Below are 15,892 nucleotides of genomic sequence, written 5' to 3' on the forward strand. Positions count from 1 at the left end.
CTGTCATCCTGATAAACCCCTTAAAATATTCTGAGTAAAGCTCCCATCTCTATTCTGATACTTTGCCCTCAAACTTTGACTATTTCTGCCATTGGGAAAATGAAATGAAAGAGTTGGTCTATTTAAAGCCTACATTTGTGGGTCTATTAAACTTTCATCCTATATTAAGGACCAAATGGTAACCTAAATGCATTACCAGTTTCAGCCAGGCTACTTCCAACCACATTCTGTGATAGTGGCGAATATCTTCTTGCATTTGTCAAGTAGTTATTCAAGCAATTGCTAACTCAATGGAATTTGAGAATAGATATCAGAGATGACTTTAAGAATATCCATGCATTTTGCAGGTTGAATAGCTGCAAGCATAAAGCAGTGCTGATAAGAAAACAGCACATAATGTATCCAGAAGCAGGCAGCTTGGCATGCAAATGTATTCTTCAAGTGCTTTGCAAATTTGTCACAAGTTTTGAGGGCTCTTCAGCTGGGTTTTTCTGGGCAGATGACACTAAGCCCTTGATACCTTAAAGTGCTTTGCTGGAAGGCTTCTAGAGGATGAAGACTTATTTGTTTGCAACTCTTGCTGCCCCAAGTAGCATCCTTGTACATTAACATATGACCAATTGGCCCTATCTTACACCTTTTGAAGTATAAGTCTGATTTACAGCCTCTGAGCAGTGTTAAATCTTCACTGTTCATAGATCCAATGGGAGAAAATGAAAAGAACATAATTGTTTAATTCTATCAAATAATCCCTATTAAAGGGGGAATACATTTCTATTTTGGAGTGCAATAATCATTCTAAGTATTATTGGTGTCATTTTGCTGGACTCTTTGGCAGGAGGACAAAGAAATAGCCAGGACTATAGAAAGGAATATAACACAGGCTCAGGAGTGTCCACAGAGTTCAAAAAAGTTAAGATGGCAGCCACAACCATACAACCAAGCCCCGCCTCTTTTACATGGATTACACATGTAAGGATGCACACAAAAAGGATGGGGCTTCAATGGTATTCCCTATCAAGAGAGAAACAGTACAGGAAAAACTTTGCTTCCTCTTCTTCTTCCTCTTCATTTCCCCTTTTAGTGCCAAACTTAACTGAAATTCATAATTGAATGTTGGTACCAAAGCTTTCAATATGTCAGTTTGAGCTTAAGGTAGGAATGGTCTGAAAGTAGATCAGCTTTCTGGATAATTTGCAATGATTCAGTGTAAAGCGAATTATTTGATAATTAGCTGAAATAAAGAAAACGATCTCTTTCCCAGTCTTTGTATTTATTCAATTACACAGGAAAAAAAATAGAAAAAAGAAACCATTATAAATAAATAAAACTTAAGAATTACCAAAAAATGAAGTTTGTGTGCTGAAATCAAATTTCTAGGTGCCAAATGTGCTCAAAGGCACCATATTATTTATTGTAAATACATGGCTGTTGATCTGGCTCTGGTTGATGGATCTTAATGTTCTACTAAGAAACAAAAGTAAGCAGACATTGTTCTGACAAGTTTCAAATCTGTCCACCCCTGGCTGAAGAATGTGTCTTCCAAGTCATAAACAGTCTTTCCCTTGGTATACACCCAGATCAGACAAGCAGGCGCACAAGTAGATGGTTACTTAGATAGTAGGTTGGACTGTGTTATTTTTACACAGTGCAATTTTACTTTCCAGGAGCTGGAAACTGCAATTGTCGAAACATTAGCATTGGTGGGTTCAAGCTGAGAATTGTTCTTTAATGCTTGTAACATATAAATTGACATTTTAATTGCAGGCTATCAGCTGGCGCTTTGAGAAGATGGTGACAATAGTGATTATTTAAACTTTCAGCACACACCTGGTGTGCTGTACTTAAACAGGTGGTTTGGTGTTTTTTTTTCCAATCCTGCCTGAGGGTAAATGTTTTGTTTGCCTTTTTTTTTCCTTTAAAAAAGGATGTGCATTGAATTGAAAGTTTGGTACAGGAATAATAAGCTTTGAGTTTAGATTTTGCAGAAATTATTATTATTATATGTCTGCATCACTTATGAATCACTCTGTTTCCTAAAGTAGAATATTTTCCTTCTCTAATTACTGGAAAGGACAACATTCACATGATACCATTTCAGAACTGCCTCTGAATTTAAACTGGTTTAAGCCACAAATCTTTATAATATAACTTGGGAACAGGAACAATGTTTAAGATATACATATCTAAACAGGTTCAGAGTACATTTTCCCTCATCAGAAGAACTGAGTTTGTGCCTTGCACTAATCAATGGTTTGTTTTAACCACTGATAGCTCAATAAGCCAGACTTGTGGTTCATCCATCTATCATAGTGTTCAAATCAAACAGAGTTTATCAATTGAACAAATCAATTGCAGTTTTGCCTGATGCCTGTGAAGGCAGATGAGGAATAACGTTACGTTCTTGTGTGGAATCATTAGTGGTAGCATTACGGTTGTGGTGGTCCTAAAGATGAACTTTGGTCCTAAAGATGAACTTTGTGCTTTGGATTTGATTTTAAAAAGTTCTTTGGATACATGGGAACACCAGTGTAACCTCTCTGGACAATACTTTAAAACAGCTGCTTCTTTTCCCAGGATCATGTGAGCATAATTTAGAAAAGACTTGTGTAAGAAACTTACCTAAATGTAAGGTATAATATATACCACACACAAGCTGTTACTTTCCTTCTCTCTTTGCTACTCTCCACAAGCACCGAAACCAGGGGTGAAATGCTACCGGTTCACTCCGGTTCACCCGAACCAGTAGTAAAAAAGGCTACTGGTTCACCAAACCGGTAGTAAAAAATGTAAAAAAAAAAAAGTTCCGCCGATCAGCTGAATGACATGCGATTGTTGGAACTTTTTTTTTTTTTTACCTTTTTAGCATTTTTTTTACTACTGGTTCTCTGGAACTGGTAGTTAAAAATGCTTTAAAAAGTAAAAAAAAGAGACTCCGATGATCACAGCTCTGACGCGCGATCGTCAGAGCCTTTTTAAAAACTTTTTTAATGCATTTTTTAACAACCTATTCGGTGAATAGGCTGTAAAAAAATGCTTTTAAAAGGTTTTTAAAAAGCTCCAACGATCACAGCTGTGCTGCGCAATCATCAGAGCCTTTTTTTACTTTTAAAAGCATTTTTTACAACCTATTCGGTGAACAGGTTGTAAAAAAATGCTTTTAAAAGTTTAAAAAAGGCTCTGAAGATCATGCGCCACAGCTGATCACTCCCTGCGCGCTGTTCTACTTACCTGATGCCTCCTTTTGGTGTGCACTGCACATGTGCACCTCACATTTGGTGCATGCGCAGCCAGCGAACCGCTAGTAAACCGGTTCAGATTTCACCACTGACCGAAACCATAAGTCAGACCAGCTTCCTCATGTTGGCTATCAAGAACTTCAACCCACTGGATATTACAGGAGATGGGGAAGACTTGATGAACCTGGATTTGGTCCAGCAAAAGGGAGATGCTTCTGCATTACTTGCTGAAATAGGAAGTTCTCTACTAAGCTGTAATCAGAACTATTGATTTAAGATGCTTTTTGCCCTACACCAAGGGTATCAAACTCGCCACATCACATTGCCGTCATGTGACGTTTCATGACTTTTTTCCCATTCGCGGAGCTGGCGTGGGCATGGCCTAACCCCTGCCCTAATCTAACCCTCACCTCTGCCCTACCCCCACCCCACTTTTTTATGCAGGCTATCCAAATAGAAAGGGCTAATGGAAGGCCATCTCACGGTCATTCTTCCTGTCACTGCCAGCAGTTTGAATCTCACCAGGCTCAAGGCTGACTCAGCCTTCCATTCTTCCGAGGTGGGTAGATTGTTGGGGGCAATAGGCTGACTCTGTAAACCACTTAGAGAGGACTGTGAAGCACTGTGAAGCGATATATAAGTCTAAGTGCTAGTGCTATTGCCATTTGTAGCTTCTCACTTGCAGTGGGCAGAGAATAGGATAGAAATCTTTCAATAAATTAGCACAATTCTCCTTGTGTTTTTATAAGGCTCTTACCAAAGCTTGGGGTAAGAAGAGATGCATTGGAGGTCATTTAATAATGAGGGTCTTCCCAGTCTAGATTGTGAGAGGATGAACCTCTGCTTTTCCCAATTCATGCTGAAGAATCGAGAACTTACTGAGACTCCATGGACTGATGCTACTTCCAGATTCAATGGCTATGAAGTGGATTGGACAGTCTCTGCACAGCCCTAAAATATATCTCAGCTGTGTTAATACAATTGAGTTAGGAAGGCCGGGATCCCATGCCAATCATTTCATTAAACAATGCTTTCTTTTATAGAAACCTTCCTGCCTCTCTTACATTTTTTAACATGCTATTATCTGTTTAAAATAATTGTTGGCATGACAGCATTATAAAACTAATAGCAGCCTCGGAGTAGCTGTGAGTTTGATGGACTAATAATTTAAACAAGAATGAAAACATATAAAGTACATTCTATGCTATTTGTGAGGCATGCAGGGTGCTTGAAGGGGGAAATCAATCTTAGCAACAGGAAGGAAATATTTGAAATCCTCCTTTGGCCATGCAATTTCTTAGGATTGAATTGCATTACTCCATTCTGCCAAAGAGATGACAGGGCCAAGTTCTTATCTCCTCTGAACTTACGGTGTAAATGTTGAATCAACTGCAGTTACGATAAACACATTTGTGCTGCAAGCGAAAAAGTAATAACCATTTTCAAGGCTAATTGTGCAATAAGTGGAGTAGCAGCAGAAATTGTCACAATGTGCAATCTTACACTTAACTAATCCCTACTGAGACTAATGGACTTCCAGGCATATAACATTAGGCTAGTGGTAGCTAATAACACGAGTTTATTACCTCTGCTACATCTGCAGCAAGGATCCAGGGTGAAAGATCTGTAACATCTGCAAATATGACTTGTCAGCTGAGACAACTTTTCAAGTTTGAGCAGTAGCAAAGAGAGACACAAGTTCTGTCCTGGGAAATTCATGGGAAGCTTTAAAAGCCTGTAGGTCATGGATACACTGAAGAGAGGGCATAAGCCAAGAGTGTTGAAAATCCATTGGCTGAGCTGGAAAATTCAGCCACAACCTCCCCCTCCCCATGGTAATAAGAATTTTAGAATTATAAGCCACCCAGAGTCACTTGGTTGAGTTGGGTGGCTATAGAAATTAAATAAATACATAAACAAGCTAGAAACTGGTCCACAGATCTCCATTCAGAAGAGTTGATATGCAGTGATCCAAAATTTAATTCCGCTTGCTCCCCCATCTCAAAGTATGAGGTGTCTTGTTTCCCCAATGGACTGGACAAGTGATGTGTGTTATTTGCATAATTATGTGCTAATAATGAGAAAGGGCACTGACCTATATGGTTAGGAATAAAACAAATACTTTTATAAAAGATTGAAAACTTTTTAGGGATTTTTTGCTGAAAATGAAACAAAAACTGACAATTGATGGATTTGATGATTGAAAAAGGGTTAAATAAAGGGTTGAAAGGATCTTTTGTAGAGTTAACAAGGGGGGAGTAATAATGAGTTTGTTTACATATTGAAAAGAAGGTCAGAAGTCACTTTCTTTTTCTGATTCTTGTTTCTTTAATTAGTTCCTTTTCTTTCTTTTCCTGTTTTCTTCCCCACATTATTTTTCTTTCATCTTTTTCCCTTTTATTTTTTTCTTTACATTTATCTTTTATGTATGTAAAAACTTTCAGTAAAAAGTTATCTAAAATAATTAGGTAATGGCACATTTATGCAACTTGCCAAAATTGTTGGAAACAAAGTAAAAATAACAATTGTCTAATGCTGTTCTATGACTGTAATAAACTTAACTAATTGCGCACATCTAATGTCAATTATATAAATTTAGGTTTAACAGACAGTTCAAATTTCCCCTCTCCCATTAAACTGAGATTTATCATAGCGTGTAACATATGCCGCTGCTGTGAAAAGAAACAAGGCTAGTGGAACAAGTCAGTTGTCCCTGCAGATCAGCTAAAATTGGGTAGAATCGTGGGCAGTATTAATGATACAACTGAGGACCACAATTTACAAGGAGGCATATTTGGAATTTTGGCAGTAAGTTATAGATACATTGTGAAATGGTTGCCTTGGTGAAGATAATTCTTCAGCACCAATGATCACACCCATGGGCAATCACCAGGCTAACCGCCCATTATATTTTTACAAATATTTTTCATTTAAAAAGAAATGAATGGGAAGGTAGTAATCCTGCAAAGCAAAACACAGCTTCCGTGCATAATAGATTTCCCAATGTGTTTTGGGGCTTCCCAAAAGAGTCGGTGCAAGTACAGAAAATAAATTAGTGGGTGGTTATAGTCCGAGGCCTACTAGTCCAGAAAAAATTGGTAACACGGACCATAGTAGAAAATATTGTGAAATTGCCCAAACCTGGTTTTCAAAACTCCCAATATCTTCTCAGTCCAAAAAGACTTGGGGGCTCCTGATAAAGCAGTCAGAAAATTCCTATTTATCAAAAAACGAACTGGTGACATTGCTCACCTCCAATCTTTCTAACCCTCCAGGACTTTTTCTGTCACTCAACAGATTACCTTTTCTTTTTCCGTGTAAGTGGACATTTTTCCAAACAAAGCACTGGTTGCAGCTATCCATCATTTTTATTTCCTTATAATAGCTCTGGAGCCTACCTGAATCCCAGAGGTTTTCTTGGAAAGGAAGATTTTGTTAGGGGCTGGTCTTTTGCTTTGCAGTATGCTGACCATTTTTTGAATTTTTTTTAAAAAAACCCAAATTCTCCTTTACAGACACTCCTGTAGTTTCAAAAACCCCACATTATGCATAAAACCATTGCCATGTTGTATGATAGGTCTTGGCCGGAGACCTTGATCACATCAGGGACAGAGAACTGCTCCATTTCTTTGCTACGAGATCATGAGCAATTGCTATATAAAGGACTGCAATGGGGATTTACTGTACATTAGAAGCTCTTTTCCATTTGCCTGTTTTGAAGCAGATATGCCAAAGATGCCTGGGGCCATATGAGATCTTTACCAATGGCTGTTCCCAAGCATTACACTGTCTGAGTCACAGCATAATTGTAGATTTGAAATGCAAACATCATCTGAAAGGGCAGTTACAGCTTCCTCAGCAGGGGCACCTTAGGTGACAGAGACCATCAGCAGCTTTTGTTGCTCAGATGATGGCTTCATTCTTCTTTAACGATACGACCAGCTTTCCTACAACCGGACTCTACTCTTCAACTCTGGGCCAAATGGACTGGGCAACTACATAGTGGCACCATGGGCTCCTTATTCACAGAGTGAATTTTAAAGCTTGGCTCAAGAGGAACTCCCTGCAGGCATCTTGCCAAGGAAACTATGCGGATACTGTATTTATTTAAAGAACAAGGAAATAGGATACAGTAGATTGACCAAAATGGCAGGAGATTCTTCACAGTGGAGAATTATCATATATATTAGTGCATGCTTTTTTAGAAATGGTTAAGAGGAATGGTTTGTTCAAGTTTTAAAACACTTCTTCCTGATCACACACACACACACACACACACACACACGGTCTTAGATATTTTAACTCCCTATGTGGAAAGTGAAAATTGCTTCCACACACCTTCCTTCTTCATACAATCCATTGCTATTCATAAAGGGTATGGAGCAATTCAACAGTAACTAGAAGCTTCCTTGTGCTGTGCTGTCAGCCCCTGTCTCTCAAATGGGGGGGAGGGGGGGGTCATACTAATTTTCCAAAGAAAATGCTACCGTTGCATAGTGTTGTCCTAGGAAACCCCTTGAAAGGCACTTCCTTAACTACGGTAGGTACTACACACACAGTAAAGCTGCCTTCTGGTCATCACCATGGCGACAAGAAACTTTCAAGTGATCCAAATTGGGACTTCCTTCATTTTCAGCCTTAAAAACCAGAAACAATAGGAAGGCACGGCTTTTATTCCCTGGAATTTAGGTTACTCTGGAATGAAGGCTTTGTTATTATGTCCTGCAAGCCTTCAGATGCTTTCAAACAAGTGAGATTATTTTCAGCGAAGCACTAAGGACGGTCACCTAGTCAATTTATTTTCAACTCCCAGTCAATTTGTTCAATATCATCAGCAACGGTTTCAAATAGGCAATTTCAGTGTTACCTGCAAGTGCTTGTCAGCTCTTTTTGGTTCCTTTAGAAGAGGAGTCCGCCTAAGTGAAAGGACACTTAGGCGGACTGGACTGTGACCTCGCAAAATAAAACAGCTTGCTGTAACAACAACAGCCCATCCCTAGCACTACATGGTACTTCAGATTTGTGTCATTCATTTTTCCAAATTAATTCTAGGAGAACAACTTCCGAAAGAATAAATGTCAACAGAAAAATTATGCCAAACAGCTATTAGTGTGCAGTCTTGCTTCTAAAACACAGGGATGGCCTTAAATGGGGGGGGGGGTGTCCTAAAAATCAGAATGATGCAAACCCTGTACTTTGTAGTGCCTTACATCCACAAGCCATGACATGGTTCTGACCGGTAGTTACTGATGCCATCTTGGCTTTTTTGACCCATTGACTTTGGAGGCCCTTGCTAGAGTACAATGGATTGGGTTGATAAAAGATGGAAACTTTAAATTCTATTAAGGGAATAAAAGAAGCAAACACGAAAAGGCTTTGGAGGTTGGTTCCTGCATCCTAGATATATGAAGTCAAGGTAGAAAAAAACAAAGCAATTTACAGCTCTGTTCAAGAATCTTTAAAAACAGTCCTCTTTCCACAGTAGTAGTGATTTTGCTATTATTAAGAAGCTTTATCCATGACTGAGAAATCAAGGGTGTTTGCAGGGGTGAAATGCTCCCAGTTCAGATCGGATCGCCCGATCCGGTAGCGATGGCGGCCAGTGGTTCAGAGAACTGGTAGCAAAAATCCCTGTGGCCCCTCCCCCCCATGCCCAGCTGAGCCACACGATCATCAGAGGCTTTTTTTTTTACTTTTAAAAGCATTTACAACTGAAGAGGTTGTAGAAAAAATGCTTTTAACAGCCTCTGACGATCCCAGCTGAGTTGCCTGATCGTCAGAGGCTTTTAAAAGCATTTTGGCCAAAGAGGTTGTAGAAAAAAATGTTTTTAAAAGTAATTTTTAAAAAAAGTTGGCCACGCCCACCCAGTCACATTACCCACCACCACCAAGCCACGCCCACAGAACCGGTAGTAACAAATTTTACATTACATTTCACCACTGGTGTTTGGGATATTTCTAGCTCTGTGAAACTGCGCTTTTCATATCTAACATTCTAGTATATCCACTTTATTTCATCTTGGAATTTCTTTTGAGAGCAAAGGAAAATAGTGTTGCCAAGAGTTGTCAAAAAAAAAGAAGTCAACATTGCCATGATTATGTCATCAAACCCCTCCCCAAGTAGGTGTGTTGTTATATGTGAATGTAAATCAAGGAGCTTTGATTCCATGAGTCGCAAATGCTATCTTGAATTTTTTTTTTACCTTACTCAGGAGCCCTGGTGCTAGCTCTAGAAAATAAGGTTTGTCAATATTAGTTAATTATATTAAATTTAGGGATACATAGGTTGAGGGGGAATAGTTATGGAACAGTTTTAAATATGAACAAAATATACCCTACAATCCTTGTGGATATTATGATTGGTGTAACTGTATAGCATTTCCTTTTTTTTTTTTTACTTGAAAATAAATAATGCCCCTTGAAAATTATAAGAATGATTATTTTAAAAAGGAAATCGAAATTTTAGAATTTATTTTCTTCAAGTAGAGAAGTTGTAGGATCTGTCAAGCAGAGTGGGAATTTAGGACTTCAGCAGTTTCCTGCAGCTAGGCACTTTCCAGGTGGGCTGATCTCCACCAGTTCCATAAAGCATGATTTCTGGGACATGGAAGGGACAGCCCAATGCATCCGAAGGGCATCTGAAAGATTACCTTTGATCCTCATTATGGCCTGAGGAACATATTCCCCCATAACTTTGCTTTGAATGCTGAAAAAGGAGGTTCCGATTCATCCAAACGAAATGAAAGTTTCTTTGCCAGAGGGTCTTTAAGTCATTGCTGTGAAGTGAGCAGCAGACCATGCCAATGTCCATATGATGATACATATGTCATGACATCATTGTACAACTGATGTTATTCCAATGTAATGATGTATCCTCTGATGCAACTATGGAAATCAGGTCATCTGTATCGCCCTTGCTTCTTCTGTTTATTCTCATATATGGAATGACTGCTCATGTATGGAGTGACTGCACACAGCCGGGGTGAAATCCAGCAGGTTCTGACAGGTTCTGGAGAACCGGTAGCAGAAATTTTGAGCAGTTCGGAGAACCGGCAGATACCACCTCAGGCTGGCCCCAGGAGTGGGGAGGGATTGGGGATTTTGCGTATCCTTCCCCTGCCATGCCCACCAAGCCACACCCACCACGCCCACCAAGCCACGCCCACAGAACCGGTAGTAAAAAAAATTGGATTTCACTACTGCACACACCCCTGTAGAAGTGGTAATATTAGTAGCCAGAGGGTGCCTCTTACTCAGACCTGGAACAGAAAGAACTTGTCCTAATGCAACTGATGATCCATTACCACCTTCTTTTTCTTTCTTTCTTTCTTTCTCTCTCTCTCTCTCTCTCTCTCTCCTCCTGCAGGCGTTGGGCTTTCATTCTCAAAAGCCTCCAGCCAAGAAGCAGCAGCTGGAGCAACAAGCAAGGATATTTCCATTAAAGCTCCTCTGAGACTGCCCTCTCCTGAGGAGAGGGGTACAATTGATCCCTACAGTTGAATCAAAGGTGCTCTGTTTCCTCCATGCCCACTCGCACTCTTGCACTCTATGGGCTCAGCTGCCCACAACAAATGAGAAACCATCTAAGGCCTTTGTGTTGACTGGATTATCCTAGTGGTTCAGAGAGGCCTTTGCTGCCTTTTTGGAGCAACGCAATGATATTCTTGGCTACCTTATGGATTTTGCTGGTTTATCCTGTTACATGCTTTGCCAATAGTCAGAATCCAAGCTATAATGTGGCGACCAAGAAGGAGATCAGCCTGGAAGGAGACTTAGTTATTGGAGGCCTGTTCCCAGTTCATGAGAAAGGTGGCCCTGCAGAGGATTGTGGCAAAATCAATGAACATCGTGGCATCCAGCGTCTTGAGGCTATGCTGTTTGCCCTAGATGAGATCAACAAGAACCATCATATTCTACCAGGCATTACCCTAGGGGCACACATCCTGGATACCTGCTCCAAAGACACCTATGCCCTGGAGCAGTCGCTGGATTTTGTCCGTGCCTCCCTCACCAGAGTGGATGGCTCTGAGCACATCTGCCCTGATGGGTCCTACGCCATCCATGACGATGTACCTACAGCCATCACAGGTGTCATTGGGGGTTCCTACAGTGATGTCTCAATCCAGGTACAAGGGACAAAAGAGAGAGAAAGAGAGAGTTTGTGGGGATGTTGATGCCTAGAACCAAGAGACTTTATGTTTGGACCATTGTGATAAGGTGCTGAGCAATGTAAAAGAAGGGAATTGGGCTTGCAGAATTGGGCTTTGGGTAAAGGCCTTGGAAGATTTATGTTGATTTTATGGACATGGGAAAACAGGGGGAAAACATTAGCATACTATGAGGAGGACATCTTTACTCTGAAATTAGTCTTGGCCTGTACATCATACAGGTAGTAGAAAAATCTATGGTTCCCTAATGTTACTCTACTACAAAATTTTAGCATTTCCATTCCAGCCAGTTTTGTCAACACTGAGGAATGTTGGACATTTATTACAGCAATATCTAAAGAGCCACAATTTGCTCATCTCTGGTTTATGGGTGGTTGTAAGGATTGCTGAGACATAATAATGAACAGCTGTGAAAGTTCCAGTTCTTTTATTTCCTGACTGTAATTTATAACCAGTACTCAGGAAATAAAACTTCCAATATATCACATGTAATGGGACTCAAAAGGATACCATTCACCCATCCCTTTTCATTTATTAGGGACTTGGACAAGTTTTAACCTCTTTTTCCTTAAAGACTAAGAATGCATTACTATGAATTTACTTCAGACCAAGTAATATGGGACTATAGTGTGAGTAAGTATGCATTTATTATTAAATTTGTTTGCCATGCATCTCACTGCATATCCATTTTCAATGAGAAGCACTTACTATCTTACTCTTTGATTAAATGTAAGACTGAGTGGAATTATTTCACAAGTCATAATGAGGATAAAATAAGTACAGTAAAATTTTAAGGTTGATATTACTTTTTGAAAGATTATTGCATTGCCTTATACACCGATCAAATAAACTCGATTCTTTCATTCTGGGTCAAAAAGGATTCTATAGATGAAATGTTGATCTAAATCATGAGCCTCAGGGCTTCTCCTCCCTCACATTTACTATGGGAATTGGCCACTTAAGGATTCTAAACCTTTTCTGTACTATCAAAGAAGAGAATATTGAAGAAAAAAAGAATATTGAGGCGGGGGAGGGGAGAAATGGAATAGAACTCTTACCTGGAGTAGAATTTTAATGTCATGTGTTTGTAATATAAATGACAGACAGACAGGATAAGAACACAAATAGACAAATAAACAATAAACAACAGGTTACATTGTGGGAGAAGAGAAATTGGTCATTAGGGAAAATAGTATAAAACTTTGGGGATTTCAGTTGAGGCTTTTTAGCAGTTTTTGAATGTCCTGGTAGTACTCCCCGCAGTGCAGGGAATGTATAATCAAGTTAATTCCAATACCTGTTCAGGAACATGAAGACTATCTTTAAAGGCCAGCCAGATCTTCACCCTTTCTTTTGGGCTCATCCCTTTTCCACAAAAGTGCTCTCTGATTTTAAGCTTGTTAATGTAAAGACCATATCCCATAGCTTTCACATGACAGAATAATTAGCTGCTGCAGTTGAAAAATCCCTATTAATGCTACAATTAATGCAAATTAATATATCATTATCGTGTACAGAGCTACTGCCAAAAGAAACAGAAACAGAATACTGAGTGTCACTATCTCATTTACTGAGGGAGGAAGTGCTGGTTGCCAGGCTTTGCTCTTAGATTTCTGACCTACTTCCCCAAAACAGGACATAAGGAAGGAAGACTGGATAGTTATAAAGAGCCTGGATAGCTCAGCAGACTAAAGCTTGTTATTAACATTCGGCTGTCTGCAATTACTGTAAGTTCGAATATCACCAGGCTCAAGGTTGACTCAGCCTTCCATCCTTTCTAAGGTAGGTAAATTGAGGACCCAGTTTGTGGGGGCAATAAACTGACTTTGTATAAAAAATATACAAAAGTAAGAAGGCGATTGCTTAATGCATTGTAAACCTCCCTGAGTCTCCAGAGAAGGGCAGCATATAAATCTAATTAAAAAAAAAAAGACTGATTCCTTCAAATCAAGCCTGTAGCATTTCAAGGTGGACTTTTATTCAGCACAACCTCTGGCTGAGAAGAGCTTATTGAAGCTGCACTAGCATGAAAGAGCTCTCACAGCCTAGTTTTTTCTATTAAGCTTCAGGGTTTCATGCTAGGTTTGCCTCAGTCTCCGATTTGGCCTCAGTTCCAGTTGCCCAGAAACCATAAGATTCCTTTAGAGATACCTGGATCCACTGCCATTTGTCACTTAATTTCAGCAAATCTTCTGGAAACATCCCAGGACAAACCTCCTTCGTTGCTTAGTCTAATAACCCTGCAACTCTGGAGAATATGATATTGTTGCCATTATGGAAACTCGGTGGGATGAAATCCATGAATGGAAGATACAACTAAAAGGAATTAAATAGTTTAAAAGAAACAGACCTAATAAAAGAGGAGGTGGAGTTGCGTTATATATAAGAAATAACTATATCTCTACAGAAATAGAACAATGATGAAAAACATCTTGAATGCATTTGGGTCAATATAAAATGAAAAAAAAAACGACATTGCCATAGGGGTATACTACAGGCCACCCAAGCAAACAGAAGAAATAGATGAACTTTTTGCTAGTCCAGTTAACTAACGCATGCAGGAAGCACACCACAGTAGTAATGGGAGACTTTAATTACTATCAACTGGGAGACAAACTCTGCACCAAGTGGAAGATTAAACCGATTCCTGACAAACCTAGCAGACAACTTTGTCTCCCAAAAGGTAGAGAAGGGAACTAGAGGGTTAACCATACTGGACTTAATTCTCACTACAAAGATGAAATGATAGAAGATGTTGAAGCTACAGGAACCTCGGGGGTCGGCTGGGGTGAACATGCAATATTGTAATTCAACATTATGCAAGCACAAGCAATAGAACAAAGTCCATCTAAAGCCTTGGACTTCAAGAGAGCTGATTTCTGTTCTGTTAGAATCAGCTTTTGGTGCCTGGAACGTAAAAAAAAACCAAGAGGAAATTGTGGAAGGAAGGTTATAGTTGGGGGAACAAACAAATGAGCCCAAAACAAATTCTTATGTTGTTTTTTAATAGACATTTACACGTTGGCTTTCCTCATAGGCATATCTTATATGTGCAGCAGGAGATCCTGCTGGTAGAACAACACAGACACAGTTGGGATTGGTCACTGAAATGCAGAATTGGGTTGGACTCTTGAAATCAAAATTTGGACAGCGCCATCCTGGCTCATACCTGCCCCAGCTCTTATTTAGAAAGAATCACATGACTGCTCAACCATTTCCTGTTCCTTCAAACTGGGAAAAGCAGAAGATGCCACCCCAACTCTAGGTACGCCTCCTCTCTTGGGACTCCATTCTCCACCCTGCCATTTGGCACTCTACAGCCTTTATATTCTACTCTGACATGTAAGTGAATTTCCAAGACAGAAAAAATAATCCTCTTTTCAAAGGTATCTGGTTCTGGGATAGAGTAATTTATGTTTAGAGAAAGAAAGCCATGTGATTGGAAAACAAGGAAATACAGAGACTCCTAGCTTTCTTCTCTTGTCTGTCTCTTCATTCTCCAGGACCAGGCATTCATGCAAGCTAGTAACATAAGAGCCTACTCTATTCCATATCTAGGAAAGGAATAAGAGCTTGTTCATGATTGAGCCGTGAGATGGGTGGCATATAAATTTAATAAATAAAAAAACAAAATGCAGAGTGAAATATTAACAGAAGGCCATGTTACTTTTTGAAAGGCCCCCTATTTCACAATACTCCCATGGGTACTCTATGTCCCTTAAGCCCTCCCAGTAACTGATAGAGGTTCCCTATCCATCACAAGATGGGCATGCTCCCAGAGAATAGATGGCAGTCAATACTCTTCCAACATCCAAATCAGGGTGAGGCGTCTTCTTCCCTTGATGACCCCAAAGAATGTGTGGCCCCAGCTCACAGAAGTTGAAGTGGTACATTTCAAAGAACATTGCTTGCCTAGCTCAACTCTGCTGTTCTCAGCATCTGTTTAACCTCCCACTTCTAGGGAGTTTTGAAACTGCTGCCATTTATAAAGAGAGGCAACTATTGTTCCTGATAGCTTCTTCTTAAATGTCCTAACTGTGTCCATGGAGATTCTTGATCATCCAGATCATGGTTTTCAAGCAAAGGTGCTTTTTCAAGAGGCAACTGGACTTTCTGGATTTTCTTTGAAGACATTTCAAAGAAGAAGTGAAACGTCTTCAAAGAAAAACCAGAAAATCCAGTTGCGTCTTGAAAAAGCACCTTTGGGACAACCTAGTTATGTCCGTTTCTTCTCTGCCCAAAAGAGCAAATATTGCTGACAAACATCAGCTTGTTTTGGATAAGAAGGCCATAGAAGAAATACATAAAACTGATGGTCTACTCCAAGTCCACCCACCCCTCAGAGCTTTAACACTGTGCATCAGTAGACAAAGAATGCAAGACAGGATCCAGAATACAAAGCAAAACACAACAGACGGCCATTTTTGTAAAGGAATCTTCTGCAAAACTCAACAAACCAAAAGTTGGATAAACAAAGAAGGGCAA

At 39.7% G+C, this 15,892-nt stretch overlaps 1 protein-coding gene across 2 annotated transcripts in view; it reads left to right on the forward strand.

Moving 5' to 3' along the window:
• GRM2 (glutamate metabotropic receptor 2) overlaps positions 1-15,892 on the forward strand; it is a 123,391-nt gene that overhangs the window by 48,192 nt on the left and 59,307 nt on the right. The window contains exon 2 of one of the 2 annotated variants that reach the window (XM_034439905.3): positions 10,606-11,365. The exons of the other annotated variant lie outside the window; for it this stretch is intronic. Coding sequence (XP_034295796.1) covers positions 10,895-11,365 — 471 coding nt within the window. The 5' untranslated portion in view covers positions 10,606-10,894. The remainder of the gene's footprint in view (positions 1-10,605; positions 11,366-15,892) is intronic. 2 annotated transcript variants of the gene reach the window in all.

The sequence above is a fragment of the Pantherophis guttatus genome, chromosome 2 (genome assembly GCF_059756535.1).
Source record: "Pantherophis guttatus breed Tessera chromosome 2, ASM5975653v1, whole genome shotgun sequence".
Lineage (NCBI taxonomy): Eukaryota > Metazoa > Chordata > Lepidosauria > Squamata > Colubridae > Pantherophis > Pantherophis guttatus.